At 42.0% G+C, this 27,464-nt stretch overlaps 1 protein-coding gene and 1 long non-coding RNA gene across 3 annotated transcripts; one reads left to right on the top strand and one right to left on the bottom strand.

The window, feature by feature from the left end:
- Window positions 1-1,081: 1,081 nt before the first annotated feature.
- LOC116406610 lies at window positions 1,082-22,380 on the bottom strand. 2 transcript variants are annotated; one of them, XR_004219689.1, is made up of 5 exons: window positions 22,229-22,380; window positions 19,597-19,636; window positions 10,289-10,384; window positions 9,796-9,903; window positions 1,082-1,119 (listed from the first exon to the last, which is right to left on the bottom strand). It is a non-coding gene; the product is annotated as an uncharacterized LOC116406610 (long non-coding RNA). The 2 variants fall into 2 exon arrangements; XR_004219688.1 differs by lacking the exons at window positions 19,597-19,636; window positions 22,229-22,380 and having other exon boundaries at window positions 10,289-10,514.
- Window positions 22,381-23,468: 1,088 nt separating this feature from the next.
- LOC116406651 (serine/threonine-protein kinase dst1-like) lies at window positions 23,469-27,102 on the top strand. Its single transcript, XM_031891152.1, has 7 exons — window positions 23,469-23,710; window positions 24,026-24,202; window positions 24,544-24,691; window positions 24,799-24,917; window positions 25,628-25,682; window positions 25,880-25,961; window positions 26,731-27,102. Exons 1-7 carry the CDS (start codon window positions 23,573-23,575, stop codon window positions 26,954-26,956), a joined length of 945 nt encoding a protein of 314 aa, XP_031747012.1. The 5' UTR covers window positions 23,469-23,572; the 3' UTR covers window positions 26,957-27,102.
- Window positions 27,103-27,464: the final 362 nt, after the last annotated feature.

Genomic DNA, 27,464 nt, shown 5'->3' on the forward strand with positions numbered 1-27,464 from the left:
ATATGCAGCGCCAACATCATGTATAATGACCACAGGGCACACAGCCAGTATATATGAAGAGCCAACATCATGTATAATGCCCACAGGGCACACAGTTAGTATATAGGCAGTGCCAATACCATCTATAATGCCCACAGGGCACACAGCCAGTATATATGCAGTGCCAACATCATGTATAATGCCCACAGGGCACATAGCCAGTATATATGCAGCACCAACATCATGTATAATGCCCAAATAATACATTATGCCAACAGAAAGCAAAGTAAAAACACATGTACATTTCATGGCTGATGCCCTTGAATATATAGTGAAGGGAAAAGAAGAGCAAGTTGGTGGCACAGTGGCACTTTGGGGCTGGGAAAGAAGCGTGACAGAGAAAGAAGGTTACGTTTGGTGGGAGAGGTGGAAAGGAGTTATCAGAATAGCGGTCAGGGAAACAGGGAGTTTAAAGGGAGGGCACTGGGGATTTAGAGAGAAGGTGGCATCAAGGGGTTAATAGTGCCATGTCTGGGGGCAGAGGCAAAAGAGGTTTTGTAAATGTGTAGCAGGAAATGATAAAATATTAATGGGTTAGGGCACCGGCACACAGGGCGTTTTCTTACCCACGATAAACTGAGATACCGCGGGCGAAGAAACGTCCCTAGTTCCCTTCTCACAGGCAATAATGGAAATCGCCGGTGGGGAAACCTACAATGCGCTTCCGCTTTCCTAAGTTGCCTCGCGGGGAATCTTTGGGCGACTTGAGAAACCGGAAGCAGCGCGTACGTTTCCCCCCAGTGATTTACATTATTGCCAATGGGAAAGCATTTTCAGGAGAGCAGTCGCCGGCGGTAGCGCAGATTTACTGCAGGCGACTAATCTCCTAGTGTGCCATCATCCTTACCAGGGAGTTGGTAGGGGACAGAGGCAGAGGGGGCTGAAGAGAGACAGCAGGGAGCAAACACACTGCTAAGGGTTAATATAGAGGGATTTCTCTCCATACTCACCCCCTGCAGCTCCTCTCTGATCCTCCTTCTCTCCTGCTCATGGTATGTGCCCCAACCTGTATAGTCTGGCCAGAAATGGGCCCCTACCCTGATGTACCGCTCCATTAACTCCACACATGCTGGAAAGATCCTAGGAAAATGGGCAATAAGCATTCCATTAAAGGAACAGTAACACCAAAAAATGAAAGAGCTTCAAAGTAATAAAAATATAATGCACTGTGGCCCTGCACTGGTAAAACTGGTGTGTTTGCTACAGTAACACTACTATAATTTATATAATAAGCTGCTGTGTAGCCACGGGGGCAGCCATTCAAGCTGGAAAAAAGGAGAAAAGGCACAGGTTACATAGCAGATAACAGATAAGTTCTGTAGAATACAATAGTGTTTTATCTGTTATCTGCTATGCGCCTGTGCCTTTTCTCCTTTGAATGGCTGCCTCCATGGCTACATAGCAGCTTATTTATATAAATTATAGTAGACTTTCTGAAGTAAACACACAACTTTTTCCAGTGCAGGGCAGCAGCATATTATATTTTAGCTACTTTTATACACTTTCATTTTTTGGTGTTACTGTTCCTTTAACTCCACACATGCCGGTACGATCCTTGGAAAAAGGGCAATTAGCATTCCATTAACTCCACACATGCTGGTACGATCCTTGGAAAAAGGGCAACAAGCATTCCATTAACTCCACACATGCTGGTACGATCCTTGGAAAAAGGGCAACAAGCATTCCATTAACTCCACACATGCCGGTACGATCCTTGGAAAAAGGGCAACAAGCATTCCATTAACTCCACACATGCTGGTACGATCCTTGGAAAAGGGTAATAAGCATTCCATTAACTCCACACGTGCCGGTACGATCCTTGGAAAAAGGGCAACAAGCATTCCATTAACTCCACACATGCTGGTACGATCCTTGGAAAAAGGGCAATAAGCATTCCATTAACTCCACACGTGCCGGTACGATCCTTGGAAAAAGGGCAATAAGCATTCCATTAACTCCACACATGCCGGTACGATCCTTGGAAAAAGGGCAACAAGCATTCCATTAACTCCACACATGCAGGTACGATCCTTGGAAAAAGGGCAACAAGCATTCCATTAACTCCACACATGCCGGTACGATCCTTGGAAAAAGGCAATAAGCATTCCATTAACTCCACACATGCCGGTACGATCCTTGGAAAATGGGGAATAAACAGTCCATTAACTCCAGAAATGCCTGGAAGATTGGAAAATGGGAAATGAACACTTTGTTAACACCACACAAAATACACTAATTATACACACAGTGAGAAGCAGTGAGAACCATAGCTTCAAATCCATTAAATACACTGATCTCTGAAACCCCAGACCCCTTACCCTTCCAAAAAGCAGGTCTCCTGTAGGCTGCCTTATGTTGTACCTGAAGATCTCAGCATGATAGAGTTCAGAAAGGGCTCAGAAATCTTTTCTGCTGCCAAATGTACTCAGCAGCCCCTCCTTGTGGTAGGCAGGAGAATAGCACCCAAGCAGGAGAAACCCCTTTAGCTCTTATGAGACTTGGGCCCTATTGGCTATTGGTACCTACACACCAATATTACAACTAAAAAGAAATATATATTAGTTGGTTCAAGAATAAAAATTGAAATGGTAGAGTGAATTATTTCCAATGTAAAAAGTGTAATTCAGAAATAAAGTACCCCATACCTATCAAGTCACAATTCTTTCAGAAGTATAAATGAGGTGCCAACTAGTGATGAGCGAATATGTCCTTTTTTGCAAAAATTTTTTGAGATGGAGATGTGATTTTTACGGGGGGCAACTTTTTTTTTGCGCACAACTCTTTTCATTTGTTGTGTAACATTTTTTTCTCACTCAAAAAACATTTAAGTCAATGGGTGCTTTTTTTCTCCTCAATTTTACATTGAGTTTTTGGTTTTGTTTTTTTTTACGCAACTTTGATCTCCAAATACATTATAATCAAATTTCTTTTGTAGCAAGTTTTGCCCCAGTTTCAAGGAAAAATTTCACTATGGCGAAATGTGGCGAAATGTTACTGTAAATCCACATGTAGCAAAAAAATGAGCTCCTCACTAGTGCCAATAGCTTTCTTTAGATGTGAACTGGAGAGGGACATGGAAAGCTCTAGCTATGGCTCTGCAAGGCCCCGGCTCTTCTATAAAGCACAATAGCCTAATTGTACCCCAACATTCCAGCATTCCCAATGCCCGTCATACTTTTATTACATCCGATGACTCTGTCTCTGGCCTTATCAGTTACCTTCCCCTTCATGCCAACTCTGTCCTCCTTCCTTTCTGTGACCTGTCAGCACCCCCACAATGCACCACATTAAAATCCCGCAGGTCTGTCCCATCTTCCTCTTCCCTCAAAAATGAATAAACTCCCTAGCGCAACATTGCGGGTTCTTTCTTGCCTGGACTTGGAACAGTAGCAGGAAGGTTGTGTTGAGGCAGAACTTTGCTCTGAATGGGTGAGTGCCACAGGGTAGGGCTAAACGCTGCTTTTGGATTCAGGTTGCATCCCGCTAACTCTACATTATAAGTTATATAACGGGTAAACAACATGCAGACGCGGTGGATTTGTTTGCCGAAATGCATACTCACGTGTTTCAGCACTGAAATCCGCTGTGTGCACCTTGCCGATACAGTGGCTCAGGGATTGGGCATATCTGAAAGCTGATGGGATTCTAGTGGTTGATTCTTGGCCTTTTGGCCCTTTTATTTTAAAATCCCATAAAATTACTCTAGAAAGCCCCCAGAATAACATGCCTTTCTCCCTGCATCCAGATTTATTATGTTTACAAGCAGCTGAACTGCAGCTCTTTTACAGACTTGTCTAGCATATTTAAAAATAGAATTACACAGCGGGGAAGAAAAGAAGCATAGAATCCGGCATTAGTGTGTAGCCATACATTTATTTAGCCCCCACTTTCCTTCCTGTGTACCTGTGCCAGCATCCAGCATTAATGTATTGCCATGTATTTATTTAGCCCCCATTTTCTGCCCCGTGTACCTGTGTCAGCATCAAGCATTAGTGTGTAGCCATATATTTATATAGCCCCCACTTTCCATCCCGTGTACCTGTGCCAGCATCCAGCATTGCTGTGTAGCCATATATTTATTTAGCCCCCACTTTCTGCCCCGTGTACCTGTGTCAGCATCCAGCATTAGTGTGTAGCCATATATTTATTTAGCCCCCACTTTCCATCCTGTGTACCTGTGCCAGCATCCAGCGTTAATGTGTTGCCATATATTTATTTAGCCCCCACTTTCTGCCCCGTGAACCTGTGTAAGCATCATGCATTAGTGTGTAGCTATATATTTATTTAGCCCCCACTTTCCATCCCGTGTACCTGTGCCAGCATCCAGCATTGCTGTGTAGCCATATATTTATTTAGCCCCCACTTTCTGCCCCGTGTACCTGTGTCAGCATCCAGCATTAGTGTGTAGCCATATATTTATTTAGCCCCCACTTTCCATCCTGTGTACCTGTGCCAGCATCCAGCGTTAATGTGTTGCCATATATTTATTTAGCCCCCACTTTCTGCCCCGTGAACCTGTGTAAGCATCATGCATTAGTGTGTAGCTATATATTTATTTAGCCCCCACTTTCCATCCTGTGTACCTGTGCCAGCATCCAGCATTAGTGTGTAGCCATATATTTATTTAGCCCCCACTTTCTGCCCCGTGTACCTGTGCCAGCATCAAGCATTAGTGTGTAGCCATATATTTATTTAGCCCCCACTTTCTGCCCCATGTACCTGTGCCAGCATCCAGCATTAGTGTGTAGCCATATATTTATTTAGCCCCCACTTTCTGCCCCATGTACCTGTGCCAGCATCCAGCATTAGTGTGTAGCTATATATTTATTTAGCCCCCACTTTCCATCCTGTGTACCTGTGCCAGCATCCAGCATTAGTGGGTAGCCATATATTTATTTAGCCCCCACTTTCTGCCCCGTGTACCTGTGCCAGCATCAAGCATTAGTGTGTCGCCATATATTTATTTAGCCCCCCACTTTCTGCCCCGTGTACCTGTGCCAGCATCCAGCATTGCTGTGTAGCCATATATTTATTTAACCCCCACTATCTGCCCCGTGTACCTGTGTAAGTATCCAGCATTAGTGTGTAGCCATATATTTATTTAGCCCACACTTTCCTTCCTGTGTACCTGCGCCAAGAATAAGCATTAGTGTGTAGCCATATATTTATTTAGCCCCCACATTTTGCCCCGTGTACCTGTGCCAGCATCAAGCATTAGTGTGTAGCCATTTATTTATTTAGCCCCCACATTCTGCCCCGTGTACCTGTGCCAGCATCCAGCATTAGTGTGTAGCCATATATTTATTTAGCCCCCACTTTCCATCCCGTGTACCTGTGCCAGCATCCAGCATTGCTGTGTAGCCATATATTTATTTAACCCCCACTTTCTGCCCCGTGTACCTGTGTCAGCATCCAGCATTAGTGTGTAGCCATATATTTATTTAGCCCCCACTTTCTGCCCTGTGTACCTGTGCCAGTATCCAGCATTAGTTTGTAGCCATATATTTATTTACCCCCTCTTTCTGCCCCATGTACCTGTGCCAGCATCCAGCATTAGTGTGTAGCCATATATTTATTTAGCCCCCACTTTCTGCCCCGTGTACCTGTGTGAGCATCCAGCATTAGTGTGTAGCCATATATTTATTTAGCCCCCACTTTCAATCCCGTGTACCTGTGCCAGCATCCAGCATTGCTGTGTAGCCATATATTTATTTAATCCCCACTTTCTGCCCCGTGTACCTGTGTTAGCATCCAGCATTAGTGTGTAGCCATATATTTATTTAGCCCCCACTTTCTGCTCCGTGTACCTGTGCCAGCATCCAGCATTAGTGTGTAGCCATATATTTATTTAGCCCCCACTTTCCATCCCGTGTACCTGTGCCAGCATCCAGCATTGCTGTGTAGCCATATATTTATTTAACCCCCACTTTCTGCCCCGTGTACCTGTGCCAGCATCCAGCATTAGTGTGTAGCCATATATTTATTTAGCCCCCACTTTCTGCCCTGTGTACCTGTGCCAGCATCCAGCATTAGTGTGTAGCCATATATTTATTTAGCCCCCACTTTCTGCCCCGTGTACCTGTGTAAGCATCCAGCATTAGTGTGTAGCCATATATTTATTTAGCCCCCACTTTCTGCCCTGTGTACCTGTGCCAGCATCCAGCATTAGTGTGTAGCCATATATTTATTTAGCCCCCACTTTCTGCCCCGTGTACCTGTGTAAGCATCCAGCATTAGTGTGTAGCCATATATTTATTTAGCCCCCACTTTCTGCCCCATGTACCTGTGCCAGCATCAAGCATTAGTGTGTAGCCATATATTTATTTAGCCCCCACTTTCTGCCCAGTGTACCTGTGTAAGCATCCAGCATTAGTGTGTAGCCATATATTTATTTAGCCCCCACTTTCCATCCCGTGTACCTGTGCCAGCATCCAGCATTGCTGTGTAGCCTTATATTTATTTAGCCCCCACTTTCCATCCCGTGTACCTGTGCCAGCATCCAGCATTAATGTGTTGCCATGTATTTATTTAGCCCCCATTTTCTGCCCCGTGTACCTGTGCCAGCATCCAGCATTAGTGTGTAGCAATATATTAATTTAGCCCCCACTTTCTGCCCCGTGTACCTGTGTAAGCATCAAGCATTAGTGTGTGGCCATATATTTATTTAGCCCCCACTTTCCATCCCGTGTACCTGTGCCAGCATCCAGCATTAGTGTGTAGCCATATATTAATTTAGCCCCCACTTTCTGCCCCATGTACCTGTGCCAGCATCCAGCATTAATGTGTAGCCATATATTTATTTAGCCCCACTTTCTGCCCCGTGTACCTGTGCCAGCATCAAGCATTAATGTGTTGCCATATATTTATTTAGCCCCCACTTTCTGCCCCGTGTACCTGTGCCAGCATCCAGCATTGCTGTGTAGCCATATATTTATTTAGCCCCCACTTTCTGCCCCGTGTACCTGTGTCAGCATCCAGCATTAGTGTGTAGCCATATATTTATTTAGCCCCCACTTTCTGCCCCGTGTACCTGTGCCAGCATCCAGCATTAGTGTGTAGCCATATATTTATTTAGCCCCCACTTTCTGCCCCGTGTACCTGTGTCAGCATCCAGCATTAGTGTGTAGCCATATATTAATTTGGCCCCGATTTCTGCCCTGTGTACCTGTGCCAGCATCAAGCATTAGTGTGTAGCCATATATTTATTTAGCCCCCACTTTCTGCCCCGTGTACCTGTGTCAGCATCCAGCATTAGTGTGTAGCCATATATTAATTTGGCCCCGATTTCTGCCCCGTGTACCTGTGTCAGCATCCAGCATTAGTGTGTAGCCATATATTAATTTGGCCCCGATTTCTGCCCCGTGTACCTGTGCCAGCATCAAGCATTAGTGTGTAGCCATATATTTATTTAGCCCCCACTTTCTATCCCGTGTACCTGTGTCAGCATCCAGCATTAGTGTGTAGCCATATATTAATTTGGCCCCGATTTCTGCCCCGTGTACCGGTGCCAGCATCAAGCATTAGTGTGTAGCCATATATTTATTTAGCCCCCACTTTCTGCCCCGTGTACCTGTGTCAGCATCCAGCATTAGTGTGTAGCCATATATTTATTTAGCCCCCACTTTCTGCCCCGTGTACCTGTGTAAGCATCCAGCATTAGTGTGTAGCCATATATTTATTTAGCCCCCACTTTCTGCCCCGTGTACCTGTGTCAGCATCCAGCATTAGTGTGTAGCCATATATTTATTTAGCCCCCACTTTCTGCCCCGTGTACCTGTGTAAGCATCCAGCCTTAGTGTGTAGCCATATATTAATTTAGCCCCCACTTTCTGCCCCGTGTACCTGTGTAAGCATCAAGCATTAGTGTGTAGCCATATATTTATTTAGCCCCCACTTTCTGCCCCGTGTACCTGTGTCAGCATCCAGCCTTAGTGTGTAGCCATATATTAATTTAGCCCCCACTTTCTGCCCCGTGTACCTGTGCCAGCATCCAGCATTAGTGTGTAGCCATATATTTATTTAGCCCCCACTTTCTGCCCCGTGTACCTGTGCCAGCATCCAGCATTAGTGTGTAGCCATATATTTATTTAGCCCCCACTTTCTGCCCCGTGTACCTGTGCCAGCATCCAGCATTAGTGTGTAGCCATATATTTATTTAGCCCCCACTTTCCATCCCGTGTACCTGTTCCAGTATCCAGCATTGAATGAGGAATGCATGGATATTGGGAAGTTGTATCAGGAGTCAGAACCAGCAGTGCAGAGAAGGGAAAGGGACAGACACAGTGACAGTTACAAATAACTATAAATCCAGTGAGAATGAGGAATGAATGGATATTGGGAAGTTGTATCAGGAGTCAGAACCAGCAGTGCAGAGAAGGGAAAGGGACAGACACAGTGACAATTACACATAACTATTAAACCAGTGAGAATGAGGAATTAATGGATATTGGGAAGTTGTATCAGGAGTCAGAACCAGCAGTGCAGAGAAGAGAAAGGGACAGAAACAGACCATCTTGCCTTCCCATACTCACTATCCCACAGTTATACTCTGTACCCCTGATACCATCTTGCCTTACTATACTCACTATCCCACAGTTACACTCTGTACCCCTGATACCATCTTGCCTTACTATGCTCACTATCCCACAGTTACACTCTGTACCCCTGATACCATCTTGCCTTACTATACTCACTATCCCACAGTTACACTCTGTACCCCTGATACCATCTTGCCTTACTATGCTCACTATCCCACAGTTACACTCTGTACCCCTGATACCATCTTGCCTTACTATACTCACTATCCCACAGTTAAACTCTGTACCCCTGATACCATCTTGCCTTACTATACTCACTATCCCACAGTTACACTCTGTACCCCTGATACCATCTTGCCTTACTATACTCACTATACCAGAGTTACACTCTGTACCCCTGATACCATCTTGCCTTACTATACTCACTATCCCACAGTTACACTCTGTACCCCTGATACCATCTTGCCTTACTATACTCACTATCCCACAGTTACACTCTGTACCCCTGATACCATCTTGCCTTACTATGCTCACTATCCCACAGTTACACTCTGTACCCCTGATACCATCTTGCCTTACTATACTCACTATCCCACAGTTACACTCTGTACCCCTGATACCATCTTGCCTTACTATACTCACTATCCCACAGTTACACTCTGTACCCCTGATACCATCTTGCCTTACTATACTCACTATACCAGAGTTACACTCTGTACCCCTGATACCATCTTGCCTTACTATACTCACTATCCCACAGTTACACTCTGTACCCCTGATACCATCTTGCCTTACTATACTCACTATCCCACAGTTACACTCTGTACCCCTGATACCATCTTGCCTTACTATACTCACTATCGCACAGTTACACTCTGTACCCCTGATACCATCTTGCCTTACTATACTCACTATCGCACAGTTACACTCTGTACGCCTGATACCATCTTGCCTTACAACTCACTATTCTACAGTTATACTCTATAGGCTTGATACCATCTTGCCTTACTATACTCACTATCCCACAGTTTACAGTATAGTTTCCATATCTATAGCTTACAGTAATTTGGATTTTACATCTACTAAATACACATTTGTGAGTCTGATGCCAAACAGATCCACATTCTGGGCCAAATAGGGCCGATCTGATCACTGAGCCTTTCATTGGACCCAGATACTGGAGGAAGAACAAGACCTTCCTCTTGTGCCACCATCTTACCTTAGGGCAGTGCTTGTCAGAAGTTTCATTTCAAGCTCCTCTCAAAGGTTCAACAATTGACCGAGCCGCTCCATGAAGGTCCAACCTCTGGTCATGGCCCCACCTCAACTAAGGAAATAAGTACAGATATAGTGGGTCATTTACTGTGTCAGGAATATCAAGGGCAGCAATTACATATTGAGCCTAAATGTCTCCCCAACTGAACTGCTGGGCTTTCAGGTGCATCTAGGAGGGCAAATGGCCAGTCTTCCCAATTGACCTCACTGGCCTTCATGTTGAGGCCACAGAACAAGAAGGCTTATCCTTCTATGGATATTCCACTGAAATCATGGAGAATGAAAGAACCAGCATTATAACAGTCAAGCAAAGTTAATTTGGTCACTTGTATTCACTCTCCCGCGCATACACAGTAGCCATGAAATGAAATAATAACCTAATAAATAAGTAATAAAGCGCATTGGTTGTGTCTGGGTTTCCTTGCCCTTAAACTTACCAATGGTGACTGTTTGCTGCCCCAGAAGCAAGGTTCTCACGCCTCATGGAGCTCTAGGAGATTCTATCTTCCCCCTGTGTCTGAGTTGCTTTTTACCTGAGAGAACAATTCACTGACGTTAATATACTCGGCTCATTACGGCAGAACAGTAGAAGGGAATACAGAATGTGAGCGCTAGAGTACGGTAAGGATCTGACTGATCACTGCGCAGCCCTACAGATCCCGCAGGAAACAACTTCCCAATATCCATTCATTCCTCATTCTCACTGGGTTTATAGTTATGTGTAACTGCCACTCTGCTGTCCCTTTCTCTTTTCTGCACTGCTGGTTCTGACTCCTGATCCAACTTCCCAATATCCATTCATTCCTCATTCTCACTGGGTTTATAGTTATGTGTAACTGTCACTGTGTCTGTCCCTTTCCCTTCTCTGCACTGCTGTTTCTGACTCCTGATACAACTTCCCAATATCCATTCATTCCTCATTCTCACTGGGTTTATAGTTATGTGTAACTGTCACTGTGTCTGTCTGTCCCTTTCTCTTTCCTGCACTGCTGGTTCTGACTCCTGATACAACTTCCCAATATCAATTTATTTCTCATTCTCACTGGGTTTATAGTTATGTGTAACTGTCACTGTGTCTATTTCCTTTCCCTTCTCTGCACTGCTGGTTCTGACTCCTGATACAACTTCCCAATATCAATTCATTCCTCATTTTCAGTGGGTTTATAGTTATGTGTAACTGTCACTGTGTCTGTCTCTTTCTCTTCTCTGCACTGCTGGTTCTGACTCCTGATTAAACTTCCCAATATCCATTCATTTCTCATTCTCACTGGTTTTATTGTTTTGTGTAACTGCCACTCTGTCTGTCTCTTTCTCTTCTCTGCACTGCTGGTTCTGACTCCTGATACAACTTCCCAATATCCATTCATTTCTCATTCTTACTGGATTTATTGTTTTGTGTAAATGTCACTCTGTCTGTCCCTTTCTCTTCTCTGCACTGCTGGTTCTGACTCCTGATACACCTTCCCAATATCCATTCATTCGTCATTCTCACTGGGTTTATCGTTATGTGTAACTGTCACTGTGTCTGTCTGTCCCTTTCTCTTCTCTGCACTGCTGGTTCTGACTCCTAATACAATTTCCCAATATACATTAATTCTTCATTCTCACTGGGTTTATAGTTATGTGTAACTGTCACTGTGTCTGCCTGTCCCTTTCTCTTCTCTGCACTGCTGGTTCTGACTCCTAATACAATTTCCCAATATACATTAATTCTTCATTCTCACTGGGTTTATAGTTATGTGTAACTGTCACTGTGTCTGTCTGTCCCTTTCTCTTCTCTGCACTGCTGGTTCTGACTCCTGATACAACCTCCCAATATCCATTCATTCCTCATTGTCACTGGGTTTCAAGACATTTTCATAAACATATATTTAAACTATCAATCCAGACCCCAAGAGGGGGCAAGCCCTAAAGTTACCCCTCCGGCCTGAGCACAGCCCTGGGTTACATCTCCCACTAACACTCTCAATAACAGTTGCTTCAATCGTACAATCCATCTATCAATTCCATCAGTTCCGATTCTTAACTGCTCTTAATCTAAATTTATGAGCCTGGATATTTTGCTTTTAAATGCATGAAATTCCCCAATCCCTTACATTCCCACTCAATTATTTCCCAGCAGGCCTAAACGGTGCGTTATAGTAATATTGGAATTAGAAGCCCCCTCTCAGGCCCTCTCTCTGATCTAGATGTCCCTCAACCCCTGTCACAACCTCAAATCATAACAAACCCCATTGAATGGGACTTTGCTGGGATGTCCTGTACGGCCAGTCTGGTTTAAATAAATATATTGTTTCAATGCATTGGATAGTTTTATTATAAACACGACAAATCATCATATCAGTCATTTAGTATTTATACATTGTTTCATATATTTCTGCCACCAGCAATGATTCACAATCTTCACAACTTTTTTCAGATAACACACAAGTTAGTAATAACATATTAAGAGAAAAGGGCCGTTAAATGAATAATACATGTACTGTGAGTGCAATAATCTATATTATATATCTACAAGTTGCATAGCAATAGCTATCAAAATGTAGCCAAATCTGAATGCAATGGGCTATAGGCAGGAGATGCAAACAGCTTATCTCTAACGTTCCTGTCTAATATCAATATTGTCTTTATTAGGTGCCTTGTCACAAAGAAATATGGATTTGATCAGATGCTCTATTTGTTGTCTCTTTATATATTTATTCTGCTACTCGCTATCACCATGTATTTAGCAGTAACATTAAAGGGAAGCCCCACTCAGAAACTCTTTTGTAGTGTTACAAAAACCCAATGGTTTTAAAGTTGTCTGTAAATGTTATGACAAACAAACATTTCATGACATGTGACCAGAGATGACTTCACACACAGCAATGTGACAGTTGGTTTTGTCCGTTGGTTGACTTTGTGGCGAGAGGTAAGTCTAAATCCCCTCTGAGAGATTTTTTGCCAAATAACCCTTATTTTAGCTAAAAAAAGATGGGAAATAGTTGGGTGATGCCCCCCTAGACTAGCGGATGTTGCTCCTCTCACAGATTTTAGTGAATTTGGAGAATTTTAGAGATGACATTAATCTTAGCGCTGGTTGGGAGACACAGACACAGGCTTTGGCAGTTATGCAGTTCTGCAGCAAATACTTTTTATTCACTGAGGACCCCAAAAGAGTGTAACATTTGGGGAACCCCTGTGGCACACCATAAAATACCCAGTACTGACAGGATCCTAAGAGTTTTGCCCCTCTGCCCCGGGTATCTGCCCTGCTCTCATGTACCAACCTTAATGTGTAACTGAATGTAAGGCAATAAATACCAATACTTTTTCCTTTTACAGAATAATATTTATTAGTAAGTCTCGTGCGCTCTCTCGGCTGTGGGGGGGCAATAGGGTACATGGCAGGGGCAGTATTAAATAAAGCAATGTTTAAGCGCTACTCCTTACAGTAACCCAGTAATACAGCCCTACGGCCTAGTTGCCCCCTGAGCACTTGCTGCCCCCATGTCACATTCCTTGTGCTATCAGCCCCCTGCTAATTCCATTTTGGGTTTGGGGCTGTTTATTTACCTCCGTGCACTGCATTAAATGTTTCCTATGGGGAGGGGGCAATTAGCAATACTGGCCAAATCTGCATCTGGGCAGTAATCGATTGACTAATCATGTCATTCCTTCCCCTATTGCAGGGGGTAAATCTAAATCGGTGCTTCTGAAATTATGGTGATGCCCCTTAGGGGAATGGTAACAGCTAATTACTGATTGGTTGCTATTGGCAACTGCAACTTGCATTTAGGCACCTATGTTAGTAAATAAGCCCTAGTACCAATTTAACCCCCTAGGTACCACATGGAATCCCAGCCTGAGTGTCAGTAAACGTGAGATTTGGGGGGAACACTTTGAATCGGGCCCCAGATCCAATGTTGCACCTTAAAAGGGTAAATGCATTATCCGTGAAGCTGACTTGCCCTTTTTATTCCTGTCTCTATACAGATTGTTGCAGTGTGCGACTAGTTGGCAACTTTTGCTTTGGCCAATTTCCTGCTTTTTGGATAGCAATTTTTCTGGCTTTTCCTTAGTTCACTATTTCCACCCATAGTTGAACGAGCCTTAAGGAGAGCCAGCGCCTATTGAGGGGGCCCCTTAGGGCTCTCCGGCCCCGGGCCGGCCCCTCCGTTCCATCTTTTTTTTTTGCCATCACTTGGAGAGCTCCATTTGAGAGGTAATGTAGCAAATCCAGTTTATGATTTCTTCTACAGCAAGTCTCGCCCGCAGGAAAAAATAAATTGTAAATAGAACACAGTATTGGGAAGTGCTAACGTGATGTTTTTCATTTTGTCTTCATAGAAACAACATGTTCAAGCGGCTGAAGTGCTGTTTCTCTTGCTTCGGCAAGGTAAGGGCTTCATTTCTTTCTGCTGTAACAGAACATATTTCATTCTGTGGGAAACTTCATGGAGGGGCAAACTTGAAAGGGAACACCTAATCACATGACCTGATAGATTGCTCGCAGCTCAGACTAAGGGGCATATTTCACATTTTTGTCGTTTTTTGCTATTTATTTCTACTTCATTACTATCATTACTTCGCCCCCTAGCAAACATGCCCCCACCCTGGCCGGTATTAGACATAACAAAAGGTGGAAAGCCTAATTGTGCTCCCAACTATCACTAGTGCTGTTTCACAATGACACCCACACATTGTATGATTCCGCTTTAGTGTAGGGGATACACAGTGTCATACTTGTGTTTGCACCAAATCCTTCATGTGTCACTGAATACTCACTCCTCCATTTATTTCATTATAGTTTTCCTATTTGTGCATTTATTTTCTCTGATAAAACTTTTTTTCTTCATTACAGAGGAGACGAAAGCGGACAGATCATTCCAGCATTGAATCTGTCATGGTAAGCAGAGAACTGGGCAACATCATTTCCTAAACACCATTTTCCTAACTACTTGTGTTATCAAAGCCGTGTTATTTCCTTGCCTATAGATTTCTATGCACAATAACCTTGATGAGGCTACACTATGTACATTTACAGTTATGGGACCCATAATCCAGAATGCTCGGGACCTGGGGTTTTCCGAATAAGGGGTCTTTCCGTAATTTGGATCTCCTACCTAAAGATGGCTAAAAACATTATTTAAACAGTAATTGAACCCAGTAGAATTGTTTTGCCTCCAATAAGGAGTAATTATATCTTAGTTGGGATCAAGTGCAAGGTTCTGTTTTATTATTACAGAAAAAAAAGGAAATAATTTTTAAAACTGTGAATTATTTGATTAAAATGGAGTCTATGGGAGATGGCCTTTCCATAATTTGGAACTTTATGGATAATGGGTTTCCGGATAAGGGGTCCAATACCTGTACTAAGGTTTTCTGAGAAAAGCTTGCAATTTTTTTTTTCTCGAAACATTTAAGATAATTTGGAGTATTTTCTCTAAAAGTTAGAGGTTTGTTTTTTTTTCTAAAACCATGAATGTATAAAACTTTATATGACTTTTTTTGACTACCACAAAGTGTGCCAGGTTTAAGCTGGTACCATCGTTTGGATCTGGCAACACCGTTTGCCACATGAGTAGCAAATAATTCAATAATAAAACACCAGTCTAAAAAGCTGAGTTGATTTGATAACTTGACTTTTATCTCTTTAACACCTGCCAAGTAAGTAGTAAAAAATAAACATACATACATACATTTGTGAATTTGTTTTGTACAAGGTTTTTTTTAGATACTAAACTACAAGTATATACAAGTTATATAGTAAGTTGATCAGGTAACTTTATTTCTCTTAGGAGGAGATCCCACAGCCAGAAATGGAGCCGGCTACAGACAACTGCCAGGTAAGCATAAGAGAGGGAGAGTAGGGGCAAATAAAAATCACCCTATATTTTATGCAAGACTGTATATCAGCTTCTAGAAAACAGAAATATAACAACGTGCATCTCTTTCTTACCTTTTTTCAATCAGGAGACTCCAGAAATCCCTGAGGAGAACATCTGTCAGGTAAGGAAATATAATAGGGTCACAATAGAAAAAGATATTTTAAGAGAAAAACAAATTCAGATTCACTTTGGGGCCGGCAATTTGTTAGGCGCCACCTACTTGGTCAGAAATTAAGACTATTATCACATAGGGGGGCTGAAAAACACAGGCCAAGAATCAGCCCCTACACTGGCCTCAGCCTTCTTCCTGCACCAAGAACCATTGCTTCAGGCAATGTGTTTAAAAGGGCTCAGTTTTTATTGGAGCCATACATTTTTTTTTTAAATCTTTTTTTCTGACTTAACCAGGAGGAAGAACTGATAGTGCAGGAGAGCACGGACACCAGCCCCTGCCACTACCAGGTAAGCAGAAAATAACACATGAATGAAAAAGATGCATTTTATCATATTCTCTGCTGATCTAAGGTTTTCTTTCTTAACCAGGACTCTTTGGAAGAGAGTGGAGACCCTCCATTTAACACCAGTGAGGTATGGAGCAATCATTCTGCAGGGGTCCCAATGTGTTTAAAATGGCTCAGTTTTTATTGGAGCTACAAGGGTCATGAACAATATCTTTAAAGAATAATAATAATATTTACCCAACAGTGAAGCTTATTTACTAACATAGTTTAACTGAGGCTAACTTGCTCAAATGCAGTTGCCCATACCAACCAGTCAGCATCTGTTTACCGGTCTTCTATTGTGTATAAATTAGAAAAATATGATTGGTTGCTATGATTCTATACACTCATGCAGTTTAACTAGTAGGCTAGTGCCACATGTGCTAGATTTTCGGGCTGTGGATAAACACAGGCTGAGAATCAGACCCTATGTTCCTAAATGCTTTCTGATGAGCCTGCGCCCCAAGCCATTGCATTGCCTTGGGTTCAGGCAAACAAGAGTCAATTTTGCCAGAAAACTCCATGAGTATAGCGCAAGCCAGTCCAATGGCTCCAGGTGCAGGCACGGCAATAAGCTTTTTGGGGTATAGGGGGAAGATTTTCAGAGTTTATGCACAGGCCAAGAATCCACCACATCCGCCATTCACCCTGTATATGTACCACTGTGTTGGGCAAATAAAAATCACCCTATATTTTATGCAAGACTGTATATCAGCTTCTTGAAATAAAAAATATAACAACGTGCAACATCTTTTTCTTACCTTTTTTCAATTAGGAGACTCCAGAAATCCCTGAGAACATCTGTCAGGTAAGAAAAAATAATAGGGTCACAATAGAAAAAGATATTTTAGGAGAAAATTAAATTCAGATTCACTTTGGGGCGGCAATTTGTTAGGCACCACCTAACCGAAATTAAGACTAATATCCCATAGGGGGGCTGATCTTGGCCTTCAGAAAAACACAGGCCAAGAATCAGCCCCTACACTGGCCTCAGCCTTCTTCCTGCACCAAGAACCAATGCTTTTATTGGAGCCATGAAATTCTTTTTTAAATCTTTTTTTCTGACTTAACCAGGAGGAAGAACTGATAGTGCAGGTGAGCACGGACACCAGCCCCTGCCACTACCAAGTAAGCAGAAAATAACAAATGAATGAAAAAGATACATTTAATTATATCCTCTGCTGATCTAAGGTTTTCTTTCTTAACCAGGAATCGTTGGAAGAGAGTGGAGACTCTCAGTTTAACACCAGTGAGGTATGGAGCAAATATTTTGCAGGGGCCCAATGTGTTTACAATGGCTCAGTTTTTATTGGAGCTACAGGGGTCATGAATAATATCTGTAAATAATAATAATAAGCTTCACTGTTGGGTAAATATTATTTACTAACAACGTGCAATATCTTCTTCTTACCTTTTATCTATCAGGAGACTCCAGAAATCCCTGAGGAGAACAGCTGTCAGGTAAGAAAAAATAATAGGGTCACAATAAAAAAAGATATTTTAAGAGAAAAACAAATTCTGATTCACTTTGGGGCGGCAATTTGTTAGGCGCCACCTACTTGGTCAGAAATTAAGACTAATATCACATAGGGGGGCTGATATTGGCCTTCAGAAAAACACAGGCCAAGAATCAGCCCCTACACTGGCCTCAGCCTTCTTCCTGCACCAAGAACCATTGCTTCAGGCAATGTGTTTAAAAGGGCTCAGTTTTTATTGGAGCCATAAAATTCTTTTTTAAATCTTTTTTTCTGACTTAACCAGGAGGAAGAACTGATAGTGCAGGAGAGCACGGACACCAGCCCCTGCCACTACCAAGTAAGCAGAAAATAACAAATGAATGAAAAAGATGCATTTTACCATATTCTCTGCTGATCTAAGGTTTTCTCTCTTAACCAGGACTCTTTGGAAGAGAGTGGAGACCCTCCATTTAACACCAGTGAGGTATGGAGCAAACATTCTGCAGGGGTCCCAATGTGTTTAAAATGGCTCAGTTTTTATTGGAGCTAAAGGGGTCATGAACAATATCTGTAAATAATAATAATAAGTTTCATTGTTGGGTAAATATTATTTACTAACAACGTGCAATATCTTCTTCTTACCTTTTATCAATCAGGAGACTCCAGAAATCCCTGAGGAGAACATCTGTCAGGTAAGACAGGGTCACAATAAAAAAAGATATTTTAAGAGAATATAAAATCCAGATTCACTTTGGGCGGCAATTGGTTAGGCACCACCTACTTCAGCGCTGGTGAGTCTGTCCCTCCTCCTGGTGGTATCTCCATGGCTTCTCCAGTGACATCCGCAAATACGTGCCTAACACATTTAGTGAAGGCAATATTTTGTGCTGGAATTGTAGGAAAAAACACTTGCATTCAAAAATATAAAAATCATGGTTAATTCAGTACTGCATTAAGTGTAACCACCTCACTTGTTGCTACAGTAAAAGTCTTTTTTTCCCCCCAAAACAAAGAGCAAGTTGCTGGACACCTCCCTCAGGCAGGAAAGCAGAAATGGCCAGAAATTAAGGCTACTATCACATAGGGGGGCTGATCTTTGCTTTCAGAAAAACACAGGCAGAGAATCATCCCCTACACTGGCCTCAGCCTTCTTCTGGTCTGCACCTAGAACCATTGCGCCAGCCTGGGCACAGGCACACACAGTGGGTTTTGAAGCAGAATTACATACTCACGTGTTTTGGGACCTAAATCCCCATGTGTGTCTGCACCCAGGCCTACGCTATGGTTCTGGGGACAGGCATGGAAACGATGCCAGCGTAGGGCCTGACTCTTGGCCTGCATTTTTCCGCAGGTTGAGAATCCGCCACGTGTGGCATCAGCCTAATACATACATGTTATTATTATGCTCTGTGTTACACAGCAATATACAAGCTCCTTTTCTCATATATTTATATTTTTCTTCTTTGAAATTTGAACAGGCTGCTGAGGAAACCAGCAACAACGTAAGCAGAAATAAGGCTTTCTCAAACTTTGCATTACTGTGAGCCATGAAATTCTTTTTTAAATCTTTTTTTCTGACTTAACCAGGAGGAAGAACCGATAGTGCAGGCGAGCACGGACACCAGCCCCTGCATCTACCAGGTAAGCAGAAAGTAACAAATGAGAGAAAAAGATGCATTTTTATCATATTCTCTGCTGATCTAAGGTTTTCTTTCTTAACCAGGAATCTTTGGAAGAGAGTGGAGACTCTCAGTTTAACACCTTTGAGGTATGGAGCAATCATTCTGCAGGGGTCCCAATGTATTAAAAATGGCTCCGTTTTTATTGTAGCTACAGGGGTCATGAACAATATCTGTAAAGAATAATAATAATAATATTTACCCAACAGTGAAGCTAACATGCAATATCTTTTTCTTACCTTTTTTCAATCAGGAGACTCCAGAAATCCCTGAGAACATCTGTCAGGTAAGAAAAAATAATAGGGTCACAATAGAAAATGATATTTTAAGATAAAATCAAATTCAGATTCACTTTGGGCGGCAATTTGTAAGGCACTGCCCACTTGGTCAGAAATTAAGACTAATATCATATAGGGGGGCTGATCTTGGCCTTCAGAAAGACACAGGCAGAGAATCAGCCCCTACACTGGCCTCAGCCTTCTTCCTGCACCTAGAACCATTGCGCCAGCCTGGGCACAGGCACACACAGTGGGTTTTGAAGCAGAATTACATACTCACGTGTTTTGGGACCTAAATCCCCATGTGTGTGTCTGCACCCAGGCCTACGCTATGGTTCTGGGGACAGGCATGGAAACGATGCCAGCGGCAGAGGGCCTGACTCTTGGCCTGCATTTTTCCGCAGGTTGAGAATCTGCCACGTGTGGCATCAGCCTAACACATACATGTTATTATTATGCTCTGTGTTACACAGCAATATACAAGCTCTTTTTCTCATATATTTATATTTTTCCTCTTTGAAAATTGAACAGGCTGCTGAGGAAACCAGCAACAACGTAAGCAGAAATAAGGCTTTCTCAAACTTTGCATTACTGTGAGCCATAAAATTCTTTTTTAAATCTTTTTTTCTGACTTAACCAGGAGGAAGAGCCGATAGTGCAGGCGAGCACGGACACCAGCCCCTGCATCTACCAGGTAAGCAGAAAGTAACACATGAGAGAAAAACTACACTAATCATAATTAATTATATAATTAAACAGATGTATTTTATCACATTCTCTACTAAAATTAGTTGATCTTATATAATTATTATTTTTTTTTTACAAGGAAACCTTTGAAAGTTGTGGTGAACCTCAGCCAGAGACCGTTGAGGTAACCAGCAATTAATTGTATTTTGAATCATCAATTTTCCCTCAATATAACATTATAGCCTTTTAAACCTATTTGGGCCCCTGCACAGACCCTCCATCTAACCACATCTCCCAAACTCCTATGTAGCCCCCCATTCCACCCATACGTAAATGTACATGTGCTCAGTGGGATGGTTGGTGAACATTTTTTGCTGTGGTTGTATCCTCTCCGGTTCTCCACAGATCTCATTCACCATGGCCCTCGTTGGTTTCCATAATTAAACAAAGAAGTAACATAACTATCACTGGTGGGGCCCTGGTGAACGATGTGCCCCAAACTAAAATTTCCCTCGCACCCCTGGTAGTACCACCACTGCTTGCACTGGATGATAGGCCTTTCATTACACAAAGTAACACCAACATTTTATCCCTTATCCGGGCTCACAAACAGGAGGAGCCCAAAGACGACATCTGCCTGGTAAGCAATATAGGAGTTAGTATGATTCAGCCCTTATATTGTTATTCCATTTTCAAACAGGAAAACCCAGAGCAGGAAATGGAGCCGGCTACAGACAACTGCCAGGTAAGCATAAACGAGGGAGAGTAGGGGCAAATAAAAATCACCCTATATAGTATTCAAGATTGTATTTACAACAGAAATACTAAATACTAAAACGTGCTATATCTTTTTCTTTCCTTTTCTTAACCAGGAGGCTCCAGAGATCAGTGATCCTGAGATCTGCCAGGTAAAAAGAAGTTATATGGTCAAAATACCAAACTTTTTTAACATGAAACCCACAGCTGCTTTGGGTTGGCAATTGAAGCACCCTCCACTCACTAACATTGGCCAGGGTTATGTTTTGCAGAGTAGTTACTAATGTTGCTGTCTGCATTGGTGATAAGTGAAATGATTCTGGTGGCATGGATTTGCGGTGAATTTCTGCATTTTGCCATTGGTGGATTTAATCGGGAAATGGGGGCAAATATTTTTGAGAAAAATTTGCTGCGTGATAAAAAATTGTTGCACATTTTTTTTGATGCGCAAGAAGCTTTATAACCATATTGAATTCATATTGGTTCACTTGTTGCTAAACAAGGTTTATTACAGAATATTTTTTTTATTAAGCTAAACTGATACAATAAAAGTCTTTTTTTCCCCTGGAAACCAGGATCAATCAGAAAGCCTCCCTCAGGAGGTAGAATTGGAGCAGGAGACTAAGACCAACTCCTGCCACTGTCAGGTAAGGAGAAAATAATCATAATAATAATTGTATCATATTCTTTACTGAACTGAGCGATCTTATAACATTTTCTCTCTTAACCAGGAAAACCTGGAGGAAAGCGACGATCCTCAACCAGAGATCTGTGAGGTAACCAGCAAAGACTTGTATTATGTAATAGAGAAACACAACTGTATTAAACTATTCAACGGGGCTACATAAAATCCATTGTGGCAGCTTCCCTAGGAAGCCGAATAGATCTTATATAACATGTTTCAATGAGATAGTTGAGAAACTGTATTAATATTTACCAGGCGTCACCAAAAGAAACTGGCACCAACACCAGCCAGGAAGAGTCCTCAGAAAAGGAACTGAGCAAAGAGGACGAAAAAGATCTTGAGGAGGTTTGAGCTTAATTTCATATTTTTTCTCTCAATATTACAGAGAACCTATTCAGGCTCCAAGCCGGCCCCCTATCTAACCACATTATGCAAACTCTTATATAGGCCCCATTCTACTCGTACCTCAATGTCAAATGCACAAGTGCTCAGTGGGGTGTTTGGGTGGTTGGTCCCCACTTTTTGCCTCCATTACATCCTCTCAAGTCTTCCACATCTCTCATTGCCCTTCTAGAACATGCAGACTAAAGCCAAGATCCAGGAAGGCTTCACTATACAAACTCCTGCAATCAGAGCAATGAGGGGTATAAAAGAAAGAACACTGCAAAACATAACAAGCATCAACCCCGCTCCAAAGCTCTATCTCCCCTTATATATGGGCACAAACATATACATTTGGGTGTTGCACTTCTACTTTTCAGTTTATATAACAACACATTTTCTTTCACAGGAATCTGGCACTACCACCTGCCAGCCCGAAATCTCCGGAAGACAGCAAGTGGAGCCTCAGACCAGCGAGGTGGGCCTCAATGAGCTTTAAACAGAAAGATCTAATTCAACCTTTTCAGCAATTTATATTTAAAGGGCCTTTCCCCTTTTTAATCCTTCTGGATAATGAGCTCTTATCTCAAAGCCCACCCCTTAAGCTTGTGTGGGAGAGAGGATTTTTTTTTATAAAGTGGGTTCTCAGTTAACTGGGGATTTGCTTTAAGAAATAACAAAAACTATAGTATATAAATATATATATATATCTTAATTTAAACTATAAGTAAAGTATTTAGCACAAGGCCTGTTCCTTAAACTAACGTTAAAAAGGGGCAAATATTGTTTATTTAAGCACCTGCACCTTCAGGGTTTGGTTCATATAACAAAAATGTTCTCTTTTTTAACCAAGATGTACCAGAGAAAACCGCCAGTCCACTATAAGCGGTCTATGTATGAGCCAAACTACTTTAACCAACATACTGGCACCACCCAGTAAATTAATCCTTTCCTTGTTCTACAAAATATAATGTTAGCAGTTCCACTAAATGAGTTGCTCTGATTAAATCCTTTCTCTCTTCCTCAGGGGAATAACACCAGCCCACTTGTAGAGAAATACCCAGTAAGTAGCTGTAAAGCTGTATTTTGGCTAACATTTTCCAGCCCCCAGTCTTCTACCCTCTGTTTCCACTTACACCTTCTGTGCTTCTCACATGTTAGAAAGGTTATGTGTCCAACTGCTTAATATTAGTTTATCACATTTTCAATGTTATGTTTCAGGAGCCCGGGAGATATTTCAAATTGGGGGAACCAATTGGCCAGGACCCCAACGGAGTCATTTACATCGTAAGATATTTTATTCGGTGTTAAAATGTTTCGTGCTTTTCAGTTATTCTGTAATTCTGTCCATTGGTTCCATTGCCTCTAGAGCTTTGTCCTTTCTGTGTTTTTCTTGCGCTTCAGAAGCAGCAACCGTTCCATATTTACATGCTTCTGTATATCTATTTGCTTCCCCGTACTGTTTCGTTAGCAATGATTACTGAGCTTCTTTCCCTACATTTGTTACAGGGATGGCACCGAAGCAGACGAATGGAAGTGGCCATTCTAATTATGAAAGATCAAGAGGTAATGTGTCTTCATCATTACTCTAATTAGATACTAATTAGCCTTTTGCTATACCTACATTATGGTTATCAGTAGAAAGAGAACTTGCTAACCAAATACAGTCAGTGAAATACCCTGGTCCCTAATAACTATGTTACTGGAAAGTAACAAATACAGTTTGATATGAAAGAATAAAAGGAGTCTAAGGCATATTAAACAATACTCACGTAGGGATGTTACAAAACGGTCATTTTTTATAATGACAAGTTAGGTTGGGGTATTTGAAATTGTTATTGTATCCATTTTATTTACCTTGTTTCTTTTGTTTGAAACTAGAAGCAAAAAGAAATCCAGGGAGAACTTGAAATCCTTCGAATGGTGTCAGGCCACAAAAATATTGTGGACTTCTATGGGGCCTACTACCATCAGGCCTCACGCACAACATCGATACCCAAAGGACTATGGGTAAGGAAGAGTTTATTCGGACAGGTTACACATTTATGTAGCAAACATGCCACGTTTAACTGATCTAATACACAAGCTAGCATTTTGGATGCAAACATGATCCAGTTTGGTAAGAAACTGTTGCGGCTGATATTGCAGTCACACCAAGACTTAAAGCCACAAAGCCTTTTCCTTGGGTTCCCAATAAAATTGTAGGTAAATAAAAATGTTGGCTAAATATTGGTTATTTGTGTTCTAGATTGCTACCGAGCTTAGTACTGGTGCTACTCTAGAAGACCTTATTGGCACCAGAAAGACCTTAGGAGAAAGGTGGATCTCCTATATCTGCAAGCATGTTATACAGGTAGGTCACATGCTAAACTCCTTGGTGCTATTCTGCATATTTATAGTTGATCAAAGAGAAGAAAAATATTGATATACTTACTTTTGCTTTCTTGATTTCTCAGGGCCTTTGCCACCTGCAAAAAAAGAACATCATCCATCATGACATTAGGCCCGGAAACATCTTAATCACCTCATTCGGAGAGGTGAAGATCGGTAAGTGACACTCTGAACACAAGGATATTTTTTTCTCCATGGTGTTTATTGGTGGCTAGCATTTCTAAATGAACATTAAAATTCCTGCTTTTCTCATACAATTTCAGGCGAATTTGGCTTTGCCACCTTTGGAGAAAGGAGCAGCAGTACTTCAGGGAGTATAACATACTCGGCTCCAGAAGTACTGGCTAATTTTGGCAACGCAAAGCTCGAGTACGACCATAAGGTATTGTGATGTCTTCCCTCTATTTTTAGTTTAGAGTTAATGTCTCCTTTATATAAAATGTAAGTTGCTTACACGAGGTGACCGGCATGGAATCTTCCACTCGCTTTACTTACCCCTCTCAGAACAGAGAATTCAGAGCTGTAATGTGGTTTCTGTGATATAAGAATCTGAAATGAGAAAGTGAAATACATTTTAAGTGCAGGACACAAGAATATTAGAAACCAACTTCATTTGACTTCTTATACTTTATGGCAGGGGTGTCAAACTCAATCACATAAGGGGCTGAAATCTAAAACACAGGCTAAGTCGCCGGCCAAGTTTTTTTATTAAGATACTGTACGGTCACAGCGCAGTCGGGCGATTGGTGCTGCACAGTCAGGCAGAGTAACCAGAGGCCACATACAACAGCCAGAAGGGCTGTAATCGGCCCACGGGCCTTGTGTTTGACACATGTGCTTTATGGGGAGGTCACACTCCGTGTAAAACACAAGACTCTCAGTTTGGAGTCATTTTCTAGACATAAAAGTCACAGCACTTTACTACTTGGCTTCTAATGGATTTGTTATTGTGCATCCTAAATAGAATCACTATCAGGGTGTGGATGGATAGGTATCACAAGCATCTGAATCATCTGCAACTGGAATTAATTTCATGTACTCTGTGTATTTTCTTCTCTAATAACTGTCTTTTCCCCATATTTTAATATCCAGGCTGACATCTGGTCACTCGGCATTGCAGCCATTGAAATGGCGGAAGGACATGTCCGTAAGTAAACCCTAGTGTGTGTGTATGTATGTATAAAACTAATTCATTTTTTGTAAACATCATCAGCTGAGGAAACAACACGTACACAACTGAGTTTGCAGGATTCGAAAAAGCTGAAAAATTTGAATTTAAGTAAATCACCCCAATTGTTGTATTCATCAGTCATCATATTTTTGTGTTGTATCTTTACATCCTAGCATTCAGCAAACTTCCGCAAGAAAAGCTGATCAAGAAGATAACATGCGGGGCAGTCCCATCATTACCATCGTGGGGCAAATGGTGAGTCGCTTTCACTAATATAGGAAAAGACAGTGGGGGGGGGGGGAAATGAAAACACACAAGAGGTGGAGAGGGTAGGGAAATGGAATAGGCAGTTAGGGGGAGAGCGGGAACATGGAAAGGGTGTAATGAGGTGTGTGAATGAGAAAGAGAAAGGTGGGCAAATAGGAAAGGTAGAAGTTATGGTGACATTGGGATATGAGGTAAAGTAAGGATGGGGAAGGGATAAATGGGAAAGAAGTGAGGGCAGGTAAATGCTGTAAGATGCAATAGACAGTCACTATTTATTGGGCTGGTGGGGGGCTGTTTGGGCCTCTATGTACTTGAAATGAAAGGGCCTATTTAGTGTCCCAGTTCGGGCTGAAAAAAGGGTGAAGGTGATGTGTAACACGTGTAGCTCTTGAAGGCGCAAATGCAGACTTTGGTGCTGAGCTTGAGATCTTGGGGCTGATATCTGGCAGCCAATACAAGCCAGGCTAAGATGTTGGCCAAACCAGAGAGACAGTATTTCGGTCACAGGGAAATGTACCCTAATAATTCAAGGCAGAGCACTTAAGCCTTTAGAAAGGAATGAGCTCACCCCCCTATTGCTGTCTTGAACAGTCCCTATCTGCCTGTGTTGTGATTGGGCAGTGAGGCACTTTAAACAGAGGATAATGGGGTATACAGGGAACTTGGCTGTGCTGATTCTATTAACAGTCTGTTAAACAAGTGAACTCTGGGAAATGAGACATTATGTAACATGAACAATTATAATATATAATATAATTTTGCCACCCTTTCTTTTTTCCAGGAGCGACGAGTTCCATTACTTCATTTCCGAGTGCCTGCAGAGAGACCCATCAAGAAGACCTTCTGCAAGGCAACTTCTCTCACACCCTTTCATTGGAGAGATCTGGGGTGAAAGGGGGGTGCAGAGAAATATTGCACAACACCTGCATAGAGGTAAGGGGACCTGCTCATTCTCATATATTCACATGATGCTCAGACTATAACCATTTACTGCTCCCATTCATACAATATTCTCTTGCTTTCCTACATACAAAATCCTTTGATAACTAAAGCCGCCAATAATAAAGGCTTGGATTGTATTAGGGCAGGGGTCAAAAAACTGGGCTAAATATACGGGAAAGATAAACAAGCTGAGATGGGAAAACATTTTTTTTACATATTATTACATAGTTGTAGTTAACCTTTAAATTAGCAGCAAAGGGACCGTGATATAGAACACCCAATAACAAAAACTATAAATGCAAATAGTAACAACAAACAAATGTCAGAATTATTATATACTCACCAACAACATGAATAACTCTGAACAATCTCTCCTTAGGAATGAAGCACTAAAACAACAGAAGGCGGCAGCCATCGGGGGAGGGACGGGGGCATAAATAAGGGGGCCTATTTGTCATACTCGGGCCCCCCACATAACATCTTGGTCCCGATGGCAGCCCTCTATGTTGTCTTCATCATGGAAAACTGAGAAATCGGAGCCAATCAGCA

The sequence above is a fragment of the Xenopus tropicalis genome, chromosome 8 (assembly GCF_000004195.4).
Source record: "Xenopus tropicalis strain Nigerian chromosome 8, UCB_Xtro_10.0, whole genome shotgun sequence".
NCBI classification, from domain to species: domain Eukaryota; kingdom Metazoa; phylum Chordata; class Amphibia; order Anura; family Pipidae; genus Xenopus; species Xenopus tropicalis.

Coding starts and splice junctions, on each gene's coding strand:
- LOC116406651 (XM_031891152.1), top strand. CDS start 23,573: ATGCTTCTGTATATCTATTTGCTTCCCCGTACTGTTTCGTTAGCAATG. Junction 24,203..24,543: donor CACATTTATGTAGCAAACAT/GCCACGTTTAAC, acceptor GCATATTTATAG/TTGATCAAAGAGAAGAAAAA. Junction 25,683..25,879: donor AATGGCGGAAGGACATGTCC/GTAAGTAAACCC, acceptor TTTACATCCTAG/CATTCAGCAAACTTCCGCAA.